Raw genomic sequence first — 15,178 nt, 5'->3', positions numbered from 1 at the left:
TAATGAAAAAGTATATAATCTCCTCATGATCTCAGTATAGCTCTTTCTGCTCACGGGTCCTGTCTCCGGGCTGTAATAAAATCACTTTTTTTTTTTTTTGCACCAAAAAATGATTCAGGAATTCTTCTGAGCAGTTTCCTCACAAACCCCAAAACTTCCAAATTTCATCACCTTGTGGGCCATAGAAGTGGTAGAGCCACAGAAGAAGCAGCCATATACACCTGGATGGTGGACACAATTCAGCCACATTTCCTGGGGATGGGAGACCAAAAGGATGCATGCTTCCCTCTCCATCCTACACCATAGGACCATGTAAATCCCTATAGATAGGGACTCCAGGAAGGAGGAAGGACAGCTCCCCTACTCCTCCACTAGGGGTTGACAGATTAAGTCATTTATAAAATAATAGATAAGTGATGATTCTTGTGCATCTTAGTTTATGGGCTGAGATTCATATCCTTTGCTCAAATTTGCAATTTTCTTTTTAAGATTTATTTATTTATGAGAGACACAGAGAGAGGCAGACACATAGGCCGAAGGAAGAAGTAGTCCCTCGGGGAGCCTGATGCGGGACTCCATCCCAGACCCCGGGATCACACCCTGAGCAGAAGGCAGAGGCTCAACCGCTGAGCCACCCGGGCTACCCCCATTTTTGCAATTTTCTAAAGGACGGTGCTGTGGAAAGCAATGGCTTTTCTAGCTTTTTCATTTCGGCTTTTTCTAGCAACTTTGCCCTCTCCGGCTCCAGAATCCAAAGCAGGACCTCCAACCGCAAAAAACAAAAGCCAAAACCCTGTTAGCTTACAAGCCTTTTCAAACAGGGGTAATGGACGCTGTGGATGGTGTTAAGAAAGTCCCAGGATAGGCACTGCAATCCTGGAGCATCAATTTTGCTCAAAGATTTGGTAAAATATTTTTATCACTAGGTTAAATGCTAAAGTAGAATGCAAACTTCATAGTTAAAAAAAAAAAAAAGGATGAAATTCCAGACTTCAAAGAAATGTCTTTCACATAGGGAAGGGAGTCTCCCTGTTTCAGAACCCCATGGGGGTTCTTTTGAGAAGGATGCATCTGTGTAAAAGTTTGAGCCGCTCTGGCCCCGCGCCCGGCCTGGCTCTGGGCCTCTTCCTTGGCCTGCGCTGACTCCCTAGGGGTATCGCGTTGCCGTCACTATCTCCTCACGTTTCTGAACTCACAGCTTGTCAGCGCCGGCGCAAACTGAGAGCGAAAGCCAGGCTCCAGCTCGCTCTTTTCACAGGAGGACAAGGAGAGTCGGCAACTTGCAAGGACTTGCCTGGGCGGGGGGGGCACCCAGGTTTCCCTGGCTGGTGCCCCTCCCAGAGTCCTTGGCCGCCCCCATCCTTGCATCCCGCTCTGCTCCTGGCCCCCTGCAGAGAACCCCTCCCCCCGTTCATCCTCCACCCTGCAGTTCCTTTTCCTGGGAGCCCTGCCTCTTCGCTGGAGTATCTGGGGCTCGCGGGGGGCGCTTAGAAAAGTTTGGTGGATTAGTAAGTGCTGGTTCGGAAACGCGCATCAGAGCCCGGGCCAGGGGCTGGTGAAGCAGGGGTGGTTCCATCGAGCAGCGATTTGCTCCACATCTCCCGGTGCGACCGACAGAGAGGGGCTGGGGTCAGGGTTGGAAGGCGGGAACCGGCCGGATCCGGGCTGCAGAAGCACTAAGGCACGTGGGCAGGGGAAGCCTTTTCCCGCCGCCCACGATCCTAGCGCGGGCACCCTGCCGAGCCGGGCGGCTGGTGCAATCTCCCGCGCGCCTTGCAGTGATCAGAAAAGGGAGTCGAAACAGTAACCGGGAGGAGGAGCAACTGCTGCCGGGCCTAGCTGCGAGCGCGACCAATGGGGCTGCGAGCCCCGCAGCGCGACCCAATTAGCGCAGGGCCTGCGACAGCGCGGGCCAATGGCGGCGCCGGCTGGGAGCCGGGAGCCGGGAGCCGGGGCCGGGAGCCGGAGACGGCGCGCCCGCCGCACACTCGCGCCGCGCACCCGATTCGCCGCTCCCCGCCGCCCCGTCGCCTGCGCTGCCGCACCATGAGCGCCCCGAGGCAGGTGGTCAACTTCGGGCCCGGGCCTGCCAAGCTGCCTCGCTCGGTAAGGCTGCACGAGCGCGCGCCGGGAGGGCGGCCGGGGCGGGGGCCCGCGCGCGGGGGCTGCGCATCTCCGCCCCCGCGCTAGGGCCCCGCGGAGCGCTCCGCACCGGCGCGCACGCCCGGGCCCGGATGCCTCGCACAAGTGGGCTTCTGGAAGCGTGCACCGGGGCAGGGGAGCTCGGCGACGTGCTTGTGCCGCTGCGCCTGGCGCCGACGGCCGGTGAGCGCCTCGCAGGACCAGGCTCGCCCGCGCAGCGCACCTGCAGACCCGGGGCCGCGCCTCCTGGGGAGGGGGGGGGGGGGCGGAAAGGCAAAGCTCTCCTCTCTGGGTTCGCCTTGGGGGGCAGTGCCGCGAGCCAGGCAGTGGTGAGGGGATCCGTGAATGGACAGCGAGTGAGTGGGGAATGGGGGATGCATTAACTGCGGGGGGTTGCACACGGGGGCCGCGCGCAGAGCCCCTCGTGAGGAGTGTTTGGTTTAGCCAGCACTTGGGAACTTGGCTTTGCAGAAATGGAGATTTGAAAGCCTCCGGTCCAGCCTTTGTTTCCCAAGAGAACCTCCCCTTACCCCCCCCCCCCTTTATTCCAGCCCTATTTCACGCGTAGGTTGTGTTTTGTTTTTTTTTTTTTTTAAACTGGCTTGACTCCTAAAGGCGTTCGAGTATTCAAATTCTGGTTGGTGTTGGGCTGTCAGCCCAGTTCGCTTCATTTTGTTTCGGAGGAAATGGGATGATTGAATTTTCCCTGGGGCCGAGAGCAGACTTTTCAAGTTCAAGTGGAACTCACTCCCTGCCTTCCCGGGCCGCCTGCCAGGTTTCCGCCCCTCCCCCAGGCCCATCCCTTCTTCCCACCTCCCACCCCCACCCTCACCTCCACCCCCACCCCCACCCCCCGTGAAGAAGGCAGCTTGTGAGGGGCCTTGATTGACAAGCGGCTATCACTGCTGTTGTATTTTTTTCTGACCACAACGACTCCGATAATATGTTGTAGCAACATGGGACATAGCCAAGTGCTTTACAATGATCTATTGTTGAAAAGAGTAGAAATCTCCCCGGATAGAGCCTCCTCTGTGTTGTAAGAACAGAATCTCATAATTTTAGAAGGGAAAGGACTTGGTGCTTTTCTAGGGACAGGCTCATAGTAGCTGAGAGAACAAGGCTGGGTTTTTCCTACTTATTACAGTCTGTTTTAGGCGAGATTCCTTCCCTGCTAGAGCTGTGCAAATATTTCTTGTACCCTTCTCACCTTTGTCCCCTCTCCATGTTTTGGAGCCTATCTGTTCCCTGTGCTAGCTCGCTCTTTTCTCTCTTCTTTTCTTTTCTTTTTTCTTTTCTTTTCTTCTTTTCTTTTCTTTTCTTTTTTTTCTTTTCTTCTGTTTTTTCTTTTCCTTCAAGTACTCTCTCCGCGGTGGGGTTCGAACTCAGGACCCTGAGATCAGGAGTCACAGGCTCTACCAACTGAGCCAGCCGGATGCCCCTCTCTGTGCAATCTTTTTTTTTAAGATTTATTTATTTATGATAGACATAGAGAGAGGGAGAGAGGGAGGCAGAGACACAGGAGGAGGGAGAAGCAGGCTCTATGCCGAGAGCCTGACATGGGACTCGATCCCGGGACTCCAGGATTGCACCCTGAGCCGAAGGCAGGCGCTAAATAAACCGCTGAGCCATCCAGGGATCCCCTCTGTGCAATTTCTTACGCATTTATTAAAATGGCAGCTGTCTTCAGTAATACAATTATTTATTATTTTCTTGGGAGGATTTTTGTCCTCAGATACCCTCTCTGGGGGGGGATGGGGTGGGAGGAAGTGGCAGATGTTGCTTTTTATGAGTTTTGATTTTATTTTATTTTTTATAATTTTTAAAAATATTTTTATTTATTCAGTCATGAGAGACACAAAGAGAGAGGCAGAGACACAGGCGCCCCATGGGGAGCCGGATGCGGGACTCGATCCCGAGACCCCAGGATCATGACCTGAACCAAAGGCAGATGCTCAACCACTGAGCCACCCAGGTGCCCCTGATTTGATTTTATTGTAAGAATTAGAGAAGCTTTTTTTTTTTTTTAAAGATTTTATTTATTTATTCATGAGAGACACACAGAGAGAGAGAGACCTAGGAAGAAGGAGAAACAGGCTCCCCACGGGGAGTCAGGACTGGATCTCAGGATCCGGGATCACACCCTGAGCCAAAGGCAGATGCTCAACCACTGAGCCACGCAGGTGCCTCTAGAGAAGCTTTTTAAACTTTATTGTTGACTGTGACCACAAGGACAAATATATTCTACAAAATGATGAAGTATATACATATGATTTTGATTAAAGCCTTATGAAATATTTAGCCTAAATAACTATGACATATATACTACTCTAGTCTATTCTATTTCATTTAAAAAGAAATTAGTTGTGATCCACAAGAGTGATTGCATGCTGCAGTTTGAAAAAAAGCTCCACTGGAGTAGAGGGCACATGCTTCTGAGGTAGAAATCTTTAAAACTCTTTGTAATGATTTGGATTATAAACTCATTTCAGGGATACAGTCTGTAAGAGAAATCCTGTCTTTTTTTTTTTTTTGAGAAATCCTGTCTTAAACAGGTATTCAAAGATGATTCTGTTTGTTTTAATTAAAGAAAGGATTCATTAAGTGTGTTTGATCAGCCAGTACTAATAATGGTCTAGTCAGTTAGCAAAAACAGTGACAAATAGTTTTTAAAAAATATCAGCTATTTTTTTTTTTTTTTTTTTTTTACGTAATATCTATACTCAACATGGGGTTTGAACTCACAACCCTTGGTGAAGAGTCCCATGCTCCACAGACTGAGCCACCCAGGAGCCTCTGGATTATATTAAAGTCAATCCGAGCTATCATGTCATTTCACACACTTTAGTGTTCATCTCTGATAGGGCTTTCTCTCTTTCTTCTTAAAAAGAAAAATAAAGGATTGGTAAGTGTTTTTCATCGTGTAGTGACTTGCATTCTGCTTACCTTGTGGAAGGAAATACCCTTGGGGATCCTCCGAAGCCAGCTGTGTTTTGGTAGGGGTGGTGGACCGTGCTTCTGTTTCCTGACTCTTTGGGCTTGGCAGTACGCTGGGGCCCCCTGCCCAGGTGTCCCTGTAAGGTAGGACATGGTTAAGGGACTACAGTAATCTTTGTAGAGGGGTCAAGGGGCTGGCCAGGTGCAAACTCTGCAGAGCAGCTGTGGATACTTATTTGCAAATTGGGGACAAGAATATCACCCTCAGGGCTCTCTTGGTGAGAGGGATATGTCACTATCCCTCTGGATTAATCTTAACTCACAGCAGGTGCTTCCTAATTCCTGCACACCCAACCTGTCCCAGTTGAGCATCTTAGACCAGTGAGATGGAAAATTGAGTTATCTGTTTAATTTCAGCCTAATTGACTTTTTTTTTTTTCAATGTTCCCTGAACCCAGAACTTCATGCATTTTGTTGTACTTTTGCCTTCAGAGACTGAGAAATGTAATTGTGGAGGGGACATTTTCTGGGGAATCTGGTTTTCCCAAAGGTCTTCTCTTGACAGTTAAGGGTTGTCATCAGAAAAATTCTTTGTTTTTTATTTGAATCCAGGTGAATTTTTATATCTAAGTAAATTCATACCTTTGGGGAAAATTGCATTTTAACATCAATCATGTTACATAATTTTACACTTGTATGTAAGTTGCATCAGCAGGGCTCTGTGGTCTGGGTGGGAGGAAGGGGTTTGGCCATGGGCAGGGTAGAAACTTCTGGATGTCACAGGCTCTGTTTGATGTGTAGAGGGAGACCTCTGTGCAGATTATTCAAATCATTTTATTTTCTCTTATTTCTTCTAGGTACTGTTAGAGATACAAAAAGAATTATTAGACTACAAAGGAATCGGAATTAGTGTTCTTGGTAAGATTTATTTTTTGATTAGGAATATCTGGGTTCCAAAGGGAACTGATTAAAATGCATCAAGCTTCGAATTTTTCTCCTTGATCTTTAGGTCTTTATGGATATATTTTTATATTTTATTTATTTATTTATTTTTAATTTTTATTTATTTATGATAGTCACACAGAGAGAGAGAGAGAGAGGCAGAGACACAGGCAGAGGGAGAAGCAGGCTCCATGCACCGGGAGCCCGATGTGGGACTCGATCCTGGGTCTCCGCGCCCTGGGCCAAAGGCAGGCGCCAAACCGCGGCGCCACCCAGGGATCCCTATTTTTATATTTTAGTAACGTTGGTTGCATGTTTGATAGGAGCAGTTCTTTTTTTTTTTTTTTTTTAAGATTTTACTTATTTGAGAGAGAGGAGAGAGCATGAGTGGGGGAGAGTGGCAGAGGGAGAAGCAGACTCCGGCTGAGCAGGGAGCCCCATGGGGGGCTCGATCCCAGGACCCAGTGATCAGACCTGAGCTAAAGGCAGTTGCTTAACCGACTGAGCCACCCAGGTGCCCCTAGAAGCAGTTTTGAAATCAGCATACATGCTGGTGATAGGTTCTTGTGTGTCTGTGTTTGCTATTCATAGCATCTAAGATCAGAAGCTGCCCAACATGTGCATTGCAGTGCCCCAAACCTCTGCTGTATTCCCTTCCATTCATTTAACAGTTTTGACTGTACTTAAAAATGAACTTAGTAAAAGTTTAAAAGTCTATAAGCCTTTGCTCAAGATCTTGCCCATTAATAATTTCAGTAAATTTCTCCTTTATCATTTAGGGAAGGGGATCCGCTTTGAATTGCAAAATTTACTTTTTAAAATTCAATTTCCTTTTTCCTTTTTTTTTTTTTTTTTGGTGATTCCAAAGGCTGCAGAGTATTAAGAGATCATAGGGTTAACCGTATGCTCACTGCTATTAAATTTTGTTCCTGTGGGTTTGGGATGCGCACTTGGGTTTCTGTGCAGTGCCAGCTACACTGGAATGTTGTGCTGTTGTTTTACCGGGTAGCCTTTGCACACGGATTTGTGGTTGTGGGAATGATGTGAGAAATCACAGGGACGGAAGGCTGAATTAGTAAATGGCTCATTTAATGAGTGTGCCACTTGAAAAATCGTTCTCCTGTGACTCTAAAGCTCATCAGATGTTTGCAATGTGAAAATAAGTTTGCATTTCTCTCCTAAACGAAGTGAAACTTGGCCAACAATTTGAGTGCAAGATGACTGAAATTATTTCATTTGCAAATTGTGTAGTTCTTTCTAAAGTTATTTCTGTTTGTTTGGTTTTAAGCGGGAACTTTGTTTTCTTGTTTATCTTTCCTTCCACAGAAATGAGCCACAGATCATCAGATTTTGCCAAGATTATTAACAACGCAGAGAATCTTGTGCGGGAATTGTTGTAAGTTTAAAATTTTAAAGACCAAAGTTGTTACTCATTGATAATCTGCATATGTGGGTGTCTCTTAGGGTATTTTCTCTGCTGTGTGTTAAGAATATTTCATAGTTAAAAAGAATCTTTTAAAAATTCTCCCAAACTCACTAAATTAGTACATAATGCTCTTTACTTGTTTCCCATCCTGAGTTTGTGGGTGTTTTTATTTATTTTTTTAAAGAGAGAGAAGGGAGAGGGAGAGAGAGAATGCTAAGCAGGCTCCATGCCCAGGGCAGAGCCCCATGTAGGGCTCAATCTCACAACCCTGAGATCATGACCTAAGCCAAAATTCAGACTCAGGTACTTAACTGATGGAGCCACCCGGCACCCCTGTGTGTTTTTATTTTTTGTGGTATTTCCAAAGATTTGAAATTATTATATCCAGGAAAGATTTTTCTGGCTTAACGGGGATTTAAATAACAAAAAATGGTCATCTTGGTCCGCACACTGGTTCTTAAAGCATGGGCCTCATACCACCTGTCAGAATCACCCAGCTGGGGCAGGTATTAAAAAATTCAAGTGCAGGGCCCCACTGAACCCAGCTGAGTCAGAATCACTGCAGAAAACTTCATCTTGAGCAGACTCTTTGGGTAATTTTAAGAGTTCTTCACTCCAGGCACTTCTTAAATGATCCCTCTTAGCTTATCTGCACTACTCTCCTTACCCAGAGGAAACCTTACTCTTAAATAGATTGCTGCTTAAAAGAGAGACTTATATATATATTATCTTTTTTTTTTTTTTTTTTTTAAAGGTTTTATTTATTCATTATAGACATAGAGAGAGGGGCAGAGACACAGGCAGAGAGAGAAGCAGGCTCCATGCACCGGGAGCCCGACGTGGGATTCGATCCCGGGTCTCCAGGATCGCGCCCTGGGCCAAAGGCAGGCGCCAAACTGCTGCGCCACCCAGGGATCCCCTAAATATATTCACATATGTTACGAATACAATAATCTTGAAAGAAAAAAAAACATGTTTTCTGCTCATGAAACTAGTGCATATTCACGGTAGAAAGTTTAGGAAAAACTGAATGTCAAAGATGAAACTGGAATTATCTGTAACCCCACAGTCAGAGGTAATTATTATTAAGATTTCAAAGGTCCAAATTTGAATTATCTCATTTACAAGACTGGAATTGTACCGATAAAATTTTAAATTGCCTTGATAAAATGCTTCAGATGGGGTAGGCTGGTTACATTTTTGTGAGGAGCAGTAGAAGCCCATTGCAATGTGAGTGGTCAACCAGTAATTGTTTGTTTGGCTTTGCACATGGGGTCTGTCTGTTGGGTCCCATGTCATGTTCACAGCACAGTCCTGTCCTTCATGGAACAGGTATTTGGAACCTTGGCCCAGAAGATGTGACATTTGACATGTCAGCCTCTTGGGACTGGACTCCCAGTTCAGTTTATGGGTTATCCTTTATTTTCCTAACCAGGTGCCTACCTTGCACCCGTGTACCTGGGCCTCTGTCGGTGTCTTTCCATCCAGGTGTTGGGCTTCTTTTCTATTTGGTGGCTGGAACCTTGCCCTGGACTGCCAGCCTTCCCAGCTGCCGAGAACCTCATGTTTAGAGCCTCCTAATGAGACTGGCCTGCAAGCCCTGCATGATCACAGGCACATGTGGTTCAGGACCAGATACTTGTACACCACCCATTCCCCAGGACCCTCTCACGTTGCCTTGCCCTTTGGTATTTGTGCCTCTGTCCTAGATCTCTCTCCCCAGCCATCTGCTTTCTGTATATCTGTCCCCAAGCTCTGGCCTTACTCAGAGGCTGGGTCCAGTTTCCATGACCTAGTCCCTCTGGAGCTGGTCTTCTCCTACTGCCTGTAGCCATTCCAGTGAACATCTTAATATTCTATCCTGGAGTTAAAACATTTCGCTGTTAATCTAATGTACATCAGTATGTGATTATGTGCTTAGGCCTATAACATTACCTAAGATCCTTTACTAGTGTCATTTGGTTCATAGCATGGACCAGCAAGTATCTATTTTTAGGACTTCTGGTTGCAAGTGACAGAAGCCCAACTCTGGACTTAAGCAAAAAGAGGAAATGTGTTACCTTCTGTAACTGTAAAGTGCAGGAGTGATTTAGGAGCTCAGGTGAAATCCGGGAAGGTCTTTTCTTCCATCTCCTGGCTTTGCTTTTTTATGTGTTGGCCTCACCAGATGGCCACTGGTGGTTGTAGGATTGACTGGTTTGTTCTTTCCCTCAATAGAAACCGTTCCTTTTTTCCAGACGTTTGAGCAAAGGTCTCAGAACCAGACTGCACAGGCCAGCTTGAGTCCTATGCTCATCAGCTGGAGCCAGGGTTGGCCATCCTTGAACCTCGTAGATTGAGAGTAGTAGCAAGATGAGTCCCTAAAGGAAGAGCAGGGTGTTCTTAGCTTCCCTCCAAATAATACCCATAGGCTTCCACCACAGAGCCCAAGGGAGGGCTCTGGGGAAGGCCAAGCAGTGGTAGGACTCTACCATATTTCTTGTAGTATATTCACCCAAGGTAAAAAGCTGGTAGAGCATCGCTCATTCTCTTTCTTTGACCCTCTGTGTATCTCTCTTTACTGTCTCCTGTGCTTCTGCCCAGAGCCGTTCCAGACAACTACAAGGTGATTTTTGTGCAAGGTGGTGGGTCTGGGCAGTTCAGTGCTGTCCCCTTAAACCTGATTAGCCGGAAAGCAGGAAGGTGTGCCGACTATGTGGTGACAGGATCTTGGTCAGCTAAGGCCGCTGAAGAAGCCAAGAAGTTTGGGACTGTGAATGTCGTCCACCCTAAACTTGGGAGTTACACGAGTAAGTGCTGGGATCTGAACTCCCTAATGACAATGAAATGCTGACAAATGCTGCCAGGTGGGTGGTTTCTCTTCAGATACCAGGTGACCCCTGCCCTGGGCAACCTGCAGTTTTTAATTCCTTCTTGTCGGTAATTGATTTGATATCATTTAGATTGCATGGCCTTATTTGTTTAGATTACTAACTGGCTGCTGCAGAAAGAATATTCATAGGTTTCCTCAGCTGAGAAAGCCTGTGCCAGTTTGGTTTTAGGTATGGCTTGATCAAGGACCCCAACAGTGTCTGCAGGTCTTGGTGCCTCTCCCTGTCTCCTCTATGATGGCTCCATAATCATGAAAGTTATTCCTTCCCTTTAATTAATTAATTAATTAAAAACAGGAGTGGTTTTTTTTTTTTAAAGATTTTATTTATTTATTTGAGAGAGAGAGCAGAGCTAGTGAGAGCATAAGCTGGGGGAGGGACGGAGGGAGAAGGAGAAGCAGGCTCCCCACTGAGCAGGGACCCCGACACACGGCTTGATCCCAGGACTCTGGGATCATGACCTGAGCCAAAGGCAGATGCTTCACCAACTGAGCCACCCAGGCACCCCCCCCTTCCCTTTTAGAAGATGCTCCTGACCTTATATTCTCCCAGGTTTCAGTGCCTTTGCTAAAGCATTCCCCAGGACAGCCTCAGCATCTCCTGTACACCATTCCCATTCAGTCATGTGGCTGCTGGTGGAATTGGCTACACTGGAACTGCATGGGCTGAGTTGGGGAGGTTGGAGCTCCAAGAAGGAACTCAGTGGATATAGGATGGATAGAGACTGGAGTATAGGAAAAATACCAAATATCCACCATACCATTCTTGAAGATTAGTGCTCCCAATAACTGTCAAAAGGATGGGCTGGGTAATCCTTTTAGGTTGGTGATGGGAATTATAATGTAAGATGCATAATGTAGTTTCACTTGGGAGGGCTTTGGAATAGCCTTTCACTGCTAGGGGAGGGGTGTCATTCCTGGTCATTCTCACCTACACAAGGAAAGAAGAATGAAAGAGTCTTCACCTTTTCTTCTGTGATAGAAATTCCAGATCCAAGCACCTGGAACCTCAGCCCGGATGCCTCCTATGTGTATTACTGCGCCAACGAGACCGTGCATGGAGTGGAGTTTGACTTTATCCCTGACGTCAAGGGAGCAGTGCTGGTTTGCGACATGTCCTCAAACTTCCTGTCCAAGCCAGTGGATGTTTCCAAGGTACAATATAAAAGGCCCTGGTGGGGGAGTTCCAGTGTTTTGGATTTTGTAACGGCATTTTTAAGATATCTAAGAACAAGGAAAGGCCCAGAGTGTCTTGGGCCAGCAGAGACCCTGAGGCCAAGGCAGCTCCCAATGACCAGGCCAACAGTTGCTTGTTTAAGTGGGTTGTCAGAATGTGTAAGTCTCCGTGTTACCACCCTGTGTTAATGATTGCCTCACAGAATCACATTGGAGTCCTTGGGGAGTTTATCTGCCTTTGAGGGTGCCTCTTAGGAAATATTTTAGCCAGTACATTGGGATAGCTTGCTGACTTCCCAGATTATCCAAGCTTGGTGGGTGTGTGAAGGAGCTCCACCTTTCTTGAGCCCACCTCAACTCCAAGAGCATCAACAGGACACAGACTTTCCAAGTGGCACACCAAGGCGTGCCGAGGAGCACTGCACTCAAGTGCATGCAAGGCGGGGGTGTGATATCTGTAAAGCATTTAAAAACAAACTCACTAAATGGTAGCCTGCCATTTTAAAACATACTGTGGTAAAAGATACATAATATAAAACTTACCTTTTTAACCATTTTGTACAGTACAGAGACATTAAGTACATTAACACTGTTGTGCAAACATCACCACCATCCATCTCCAAAACTTTTTATCTTCCCAAACTGAAGCTCTACTTGGGCCCTCTCATACCTATTCATATTCACTCTGTATGCCTCCTTTTTACACCCAAACCAGTAATTAAAATAAAGCTGCTGGAACACTGAGTGGCTCAGTGGTTGAGCATCGGCCTTTGGCTCAGGGCGTGATCCTGGGGTCCTGGGATCAAGTCCCACGTCGAGCTCCCCGCGGGGAGCCTGCTTCTCCCTCTGCCTGTGTCTCTGCCTCTCTCTGTGTGTCTCTCATGAATAAATAAATAAAATCTTAGAAGAAAAAAAGTATGTGTGAGATCTTTATAGTGATGGGCTCGGGCTAGCCCCTTGCTGGTGAGAAGGACCAGGCACATAATGTAACCTGCAGGCCTCTGAACTCGTGAGTATGTTTGCTGTCCCAGATAGATGGAGATGCCCTCAGAGAGTGGAATGCATTCTGAGCAGGATTAGAACAGAATCATCTCCTCTGGCTTTGGAAAGGGATCAGAGAAATTTGAATACATTTACAAAAAATGACCCAAGTGTATCTAAAGCAGCACGTCTCCTGTTTTTCAGTTTGGTGTGATTTTTGCTGGTGCCCAGAAGAATGTGGGCTCTGCTGGGGTCACGATTGTGATCATCCGTGACGACCTGCTGGGGTTCGCCCTCAGAGAGTGCCCCTCGGTCCTGGAATACAAAGTGCAGGCTGGAAACAGCTCCTTGTACAACACACCGCCGTGCTTCAGGTTTGCTGTGGGGCTTGGCTTGGGGACTGATTGGGGGAGGGGGGTCTCACTCTCTCCTGGCAGAGCTTTTTAGAGAAGAGCATGTGTTCGTGAAACCAGTGACCTAATAGCTCAGACTTCCTATCAGGATTCTCTGCCCAGCTTGCTTCTCCCTCTTAACCTCCTGTACCCTGTTCAATCAGGTTTTCTTGCCCTTTCTTTTGGGGGGTGGTGTTTTTCTTTGATCTCGACAGCCTCACTGGTTCACCATTAACCCAAAAGCTCTCTGCAAATGAAGCAGCAAGGTTGTATCTCAAACAACCTGTAAAGCTTTGGAGAAGGACTTCAAGGGGCACCTGGGTGGCTCAGTGGGTTAAACGTCTGCTTTCAGCTCAGGTCATGATTTCAGGGTCTTGGGATCGAGCCCTGTATTGGGCTCCCTACTCAGTGGGGAGTCTGCTTCTCCCTCTGCCTCTGCCCCGTCCCTCCCCCTGCTCATGTTCTGTATTGGGCTCCCTACTGAGTGGGGAGTCTGTTTGTCCCTCTGCCTCTGCCCCTGTCCCTCCCCCTGCTCATGTTCTCTCTCACTTGCTTTCTGTCTTGAATAAATAAATGCAATCTTTACTTTAAGTAAAGGGCTTTGAGAGGCCAGGCCTCCTGCAGCTTGCTTTTCTTTCCCTGTTGGCCCCTTGGCAGTGAACATACTGGCTTGGAAAAAACACCATTCTGGTTTTTCACCCTATCTGCAGGTGTCCTGTAAACTTGGCTTCCCATTGGGCAAGGGAAAAAAGTGTCTTGAGGCACATCAGGAAATTAAGGCTTCCCTGCCCCCGTAATGTGATCGTTTAACAGCTAGTCTCGGTTATTTTGTGAAAATCTTGTGACCCCTAGGATTTAACAGTTGCCTGGGAAATTGTAGTACTTACTGGCTGTGTGACCTTGGGCAAGTCACTTAACCTGTGTGTGCAGCAAGTTCCTCCAGGAGAAATAAAAGTACCCTGCTGATTGGGTTGCCATGAGGAGACATATACATACACACACACACACACACTCACATATATATACATACATACATATGTATCTATCTATCTGTACTTAGTGGTTGGTACTTGGTGATTTATAAATGTTAGTTGCTGTATTATTATTGTTGTTTCTCTTGGTGTTTGTTTCCAGAGCCTTAGCAGGGGAGGGAAGAGCCAGAGTTTATGGATTTATCTTTCAGGCGGGCATGAAATAGAATTGTGAGATACTTTATATGTATGATCCTTTTAATCCCCCCAAGCACTCTAGGAGGTTAGATACTATTAATTCCCATTTTGTAGGTAAAGAAGCAGAGGTCATACTTCTAGGACATGGCCTGGCTGGGATTTGAACTCGGGTAGCCTGGCTTCAGAGCCAGGATGTGTACACCTTGTACCTTAGAGTTCCCCAGAAGTGAGATGATCAGTGTGCATGTATTTCTGTTTGAAGGAGTTGGTCTTAGGTGAGTAGGTCACTGTTAGAGTCTAGCTCTTCCATAATGGAGTTTTCTACGATGGGTGCAGGTGCTCTCAGAAGAGCGTGTGAAAGGGTGGGCTTGGGCTGGTGCAGGCAGCAGTCCCTCGTGGGTTGGGACGTTGCCAGAGCTCTCCCCCACGGGGCTGCCTATAGAAAAATCTCCCGCATAATTTGCCATAGGAAAGAAAGGTGTTGTTTTTCAAAGTTAGAATTCTGATGGAATTTCCTGCTGCCTCTCCTCACAGCTGGCAAGGGACACAGCCACTCATTTGTATCTCTTGCTTTCCTCAGGGAATGGGGTGCTTACTCTCCTGGTCACCTGTAAATCCCACTCTGTTTCATCCTGGGTGAAAGGGTTTCTCAGATGCCTGGGAAGGGTGGGGCAGTAGGGCTGGATTTCTCCCCGACTCCTCCCATCTCTGGGGTCCAGCAGTAAAATGACTAGTGATCACTGGCTACGTTGGGAAGTAGAACTGGGGGTGCTGAGCAGTGAAGACGTAGGTGCAGGGCCCCTGGGGAAGGGGCTTAGGTGCCAGGCCGCATAGGGATAGGAGGTGTTTGCCCCCCCACCCCCCCAGCGAGGACAGGGCCGGGCTCGCAGTCGTGAATCTTTCAGGGCGATGCAGAGGCCACCCTGGGCCCCAGGAAGAGGCAGGGAGAACATTGTGCCTGAAATCTGGCTTGAAAGCTGGCAAGTTCAGATCTGAGCACAGCCCGGAGGAGCCGGGGAGTGGGGGGCACACCCTCTGGCACCTTCTCTGGTAACGAAGAGTTACCGTGAAGCAAGTTATGGAAAATGTGATGAATATGTTCAAATGCTGTTTGTTAATATTAGGGTGAAAAGTCAACGGGAACAGT

The 15,178-nt window shown here is 47.3% G+C and overlaps 1 protein-coding gene across 1 annotated transcript in view; it reads left to right on the top strand.

Annotated features, from left to right (window-relative positions):
* The first annotated feature begins 1,949 nt into the window (after positions 1-1,949).
* The window catches only part of PSAT1 (phosphoserine aminotransferase 1), a 31,978-nt gene continuing 18,749 nt past the window's right edge, over positions 1,950-15,178 (top strand). The window contains exons 1-6 of the mRNA XM_072837586.1: positions 1,950-2,106; positions 5,934-5,994; positions 7,345-7,414; positions 10,028-10,233; positions 11,296-11,468; positions 12,675-12,844. Coding sequence (XP_072693687.1) covers positions 2,047-2,106; positions 5,934-5,994; positions 7,345-7,414; positions 10,028-10,233; positions 11,296-11,468; positions 12,675-12,844 — 740 coding nt within the window. The 5' untranslated portion in view covers positions 1,950-2,046. The remainder of the gene's footprint in view (positions 2,107-5,933; positions 5,995-7,344; positions 7,415-10,027; positions 10,234-11,295; positions 11,469-12,674; positions 12,845-15,178) is intronic.

The sequence above is a fragment of the Canis lupus genome, chromosome 1 (genome assembly GCF_048164855.1).
Source record: "Canis lupus baileyi chromosome 1, mCanLup2.hap1, whole genome shotgun sequence".
Taxonomy (NCBI): Eukaryota; Metazoa; Chordata; class Mammalia; order Carnivora; family Canidae; genus Canis; species Canis lupus.
Note: the sequence above shows the minus strand (reverse complement) of the source record. Positions and strands in the feature narration are given on the sequence as shown.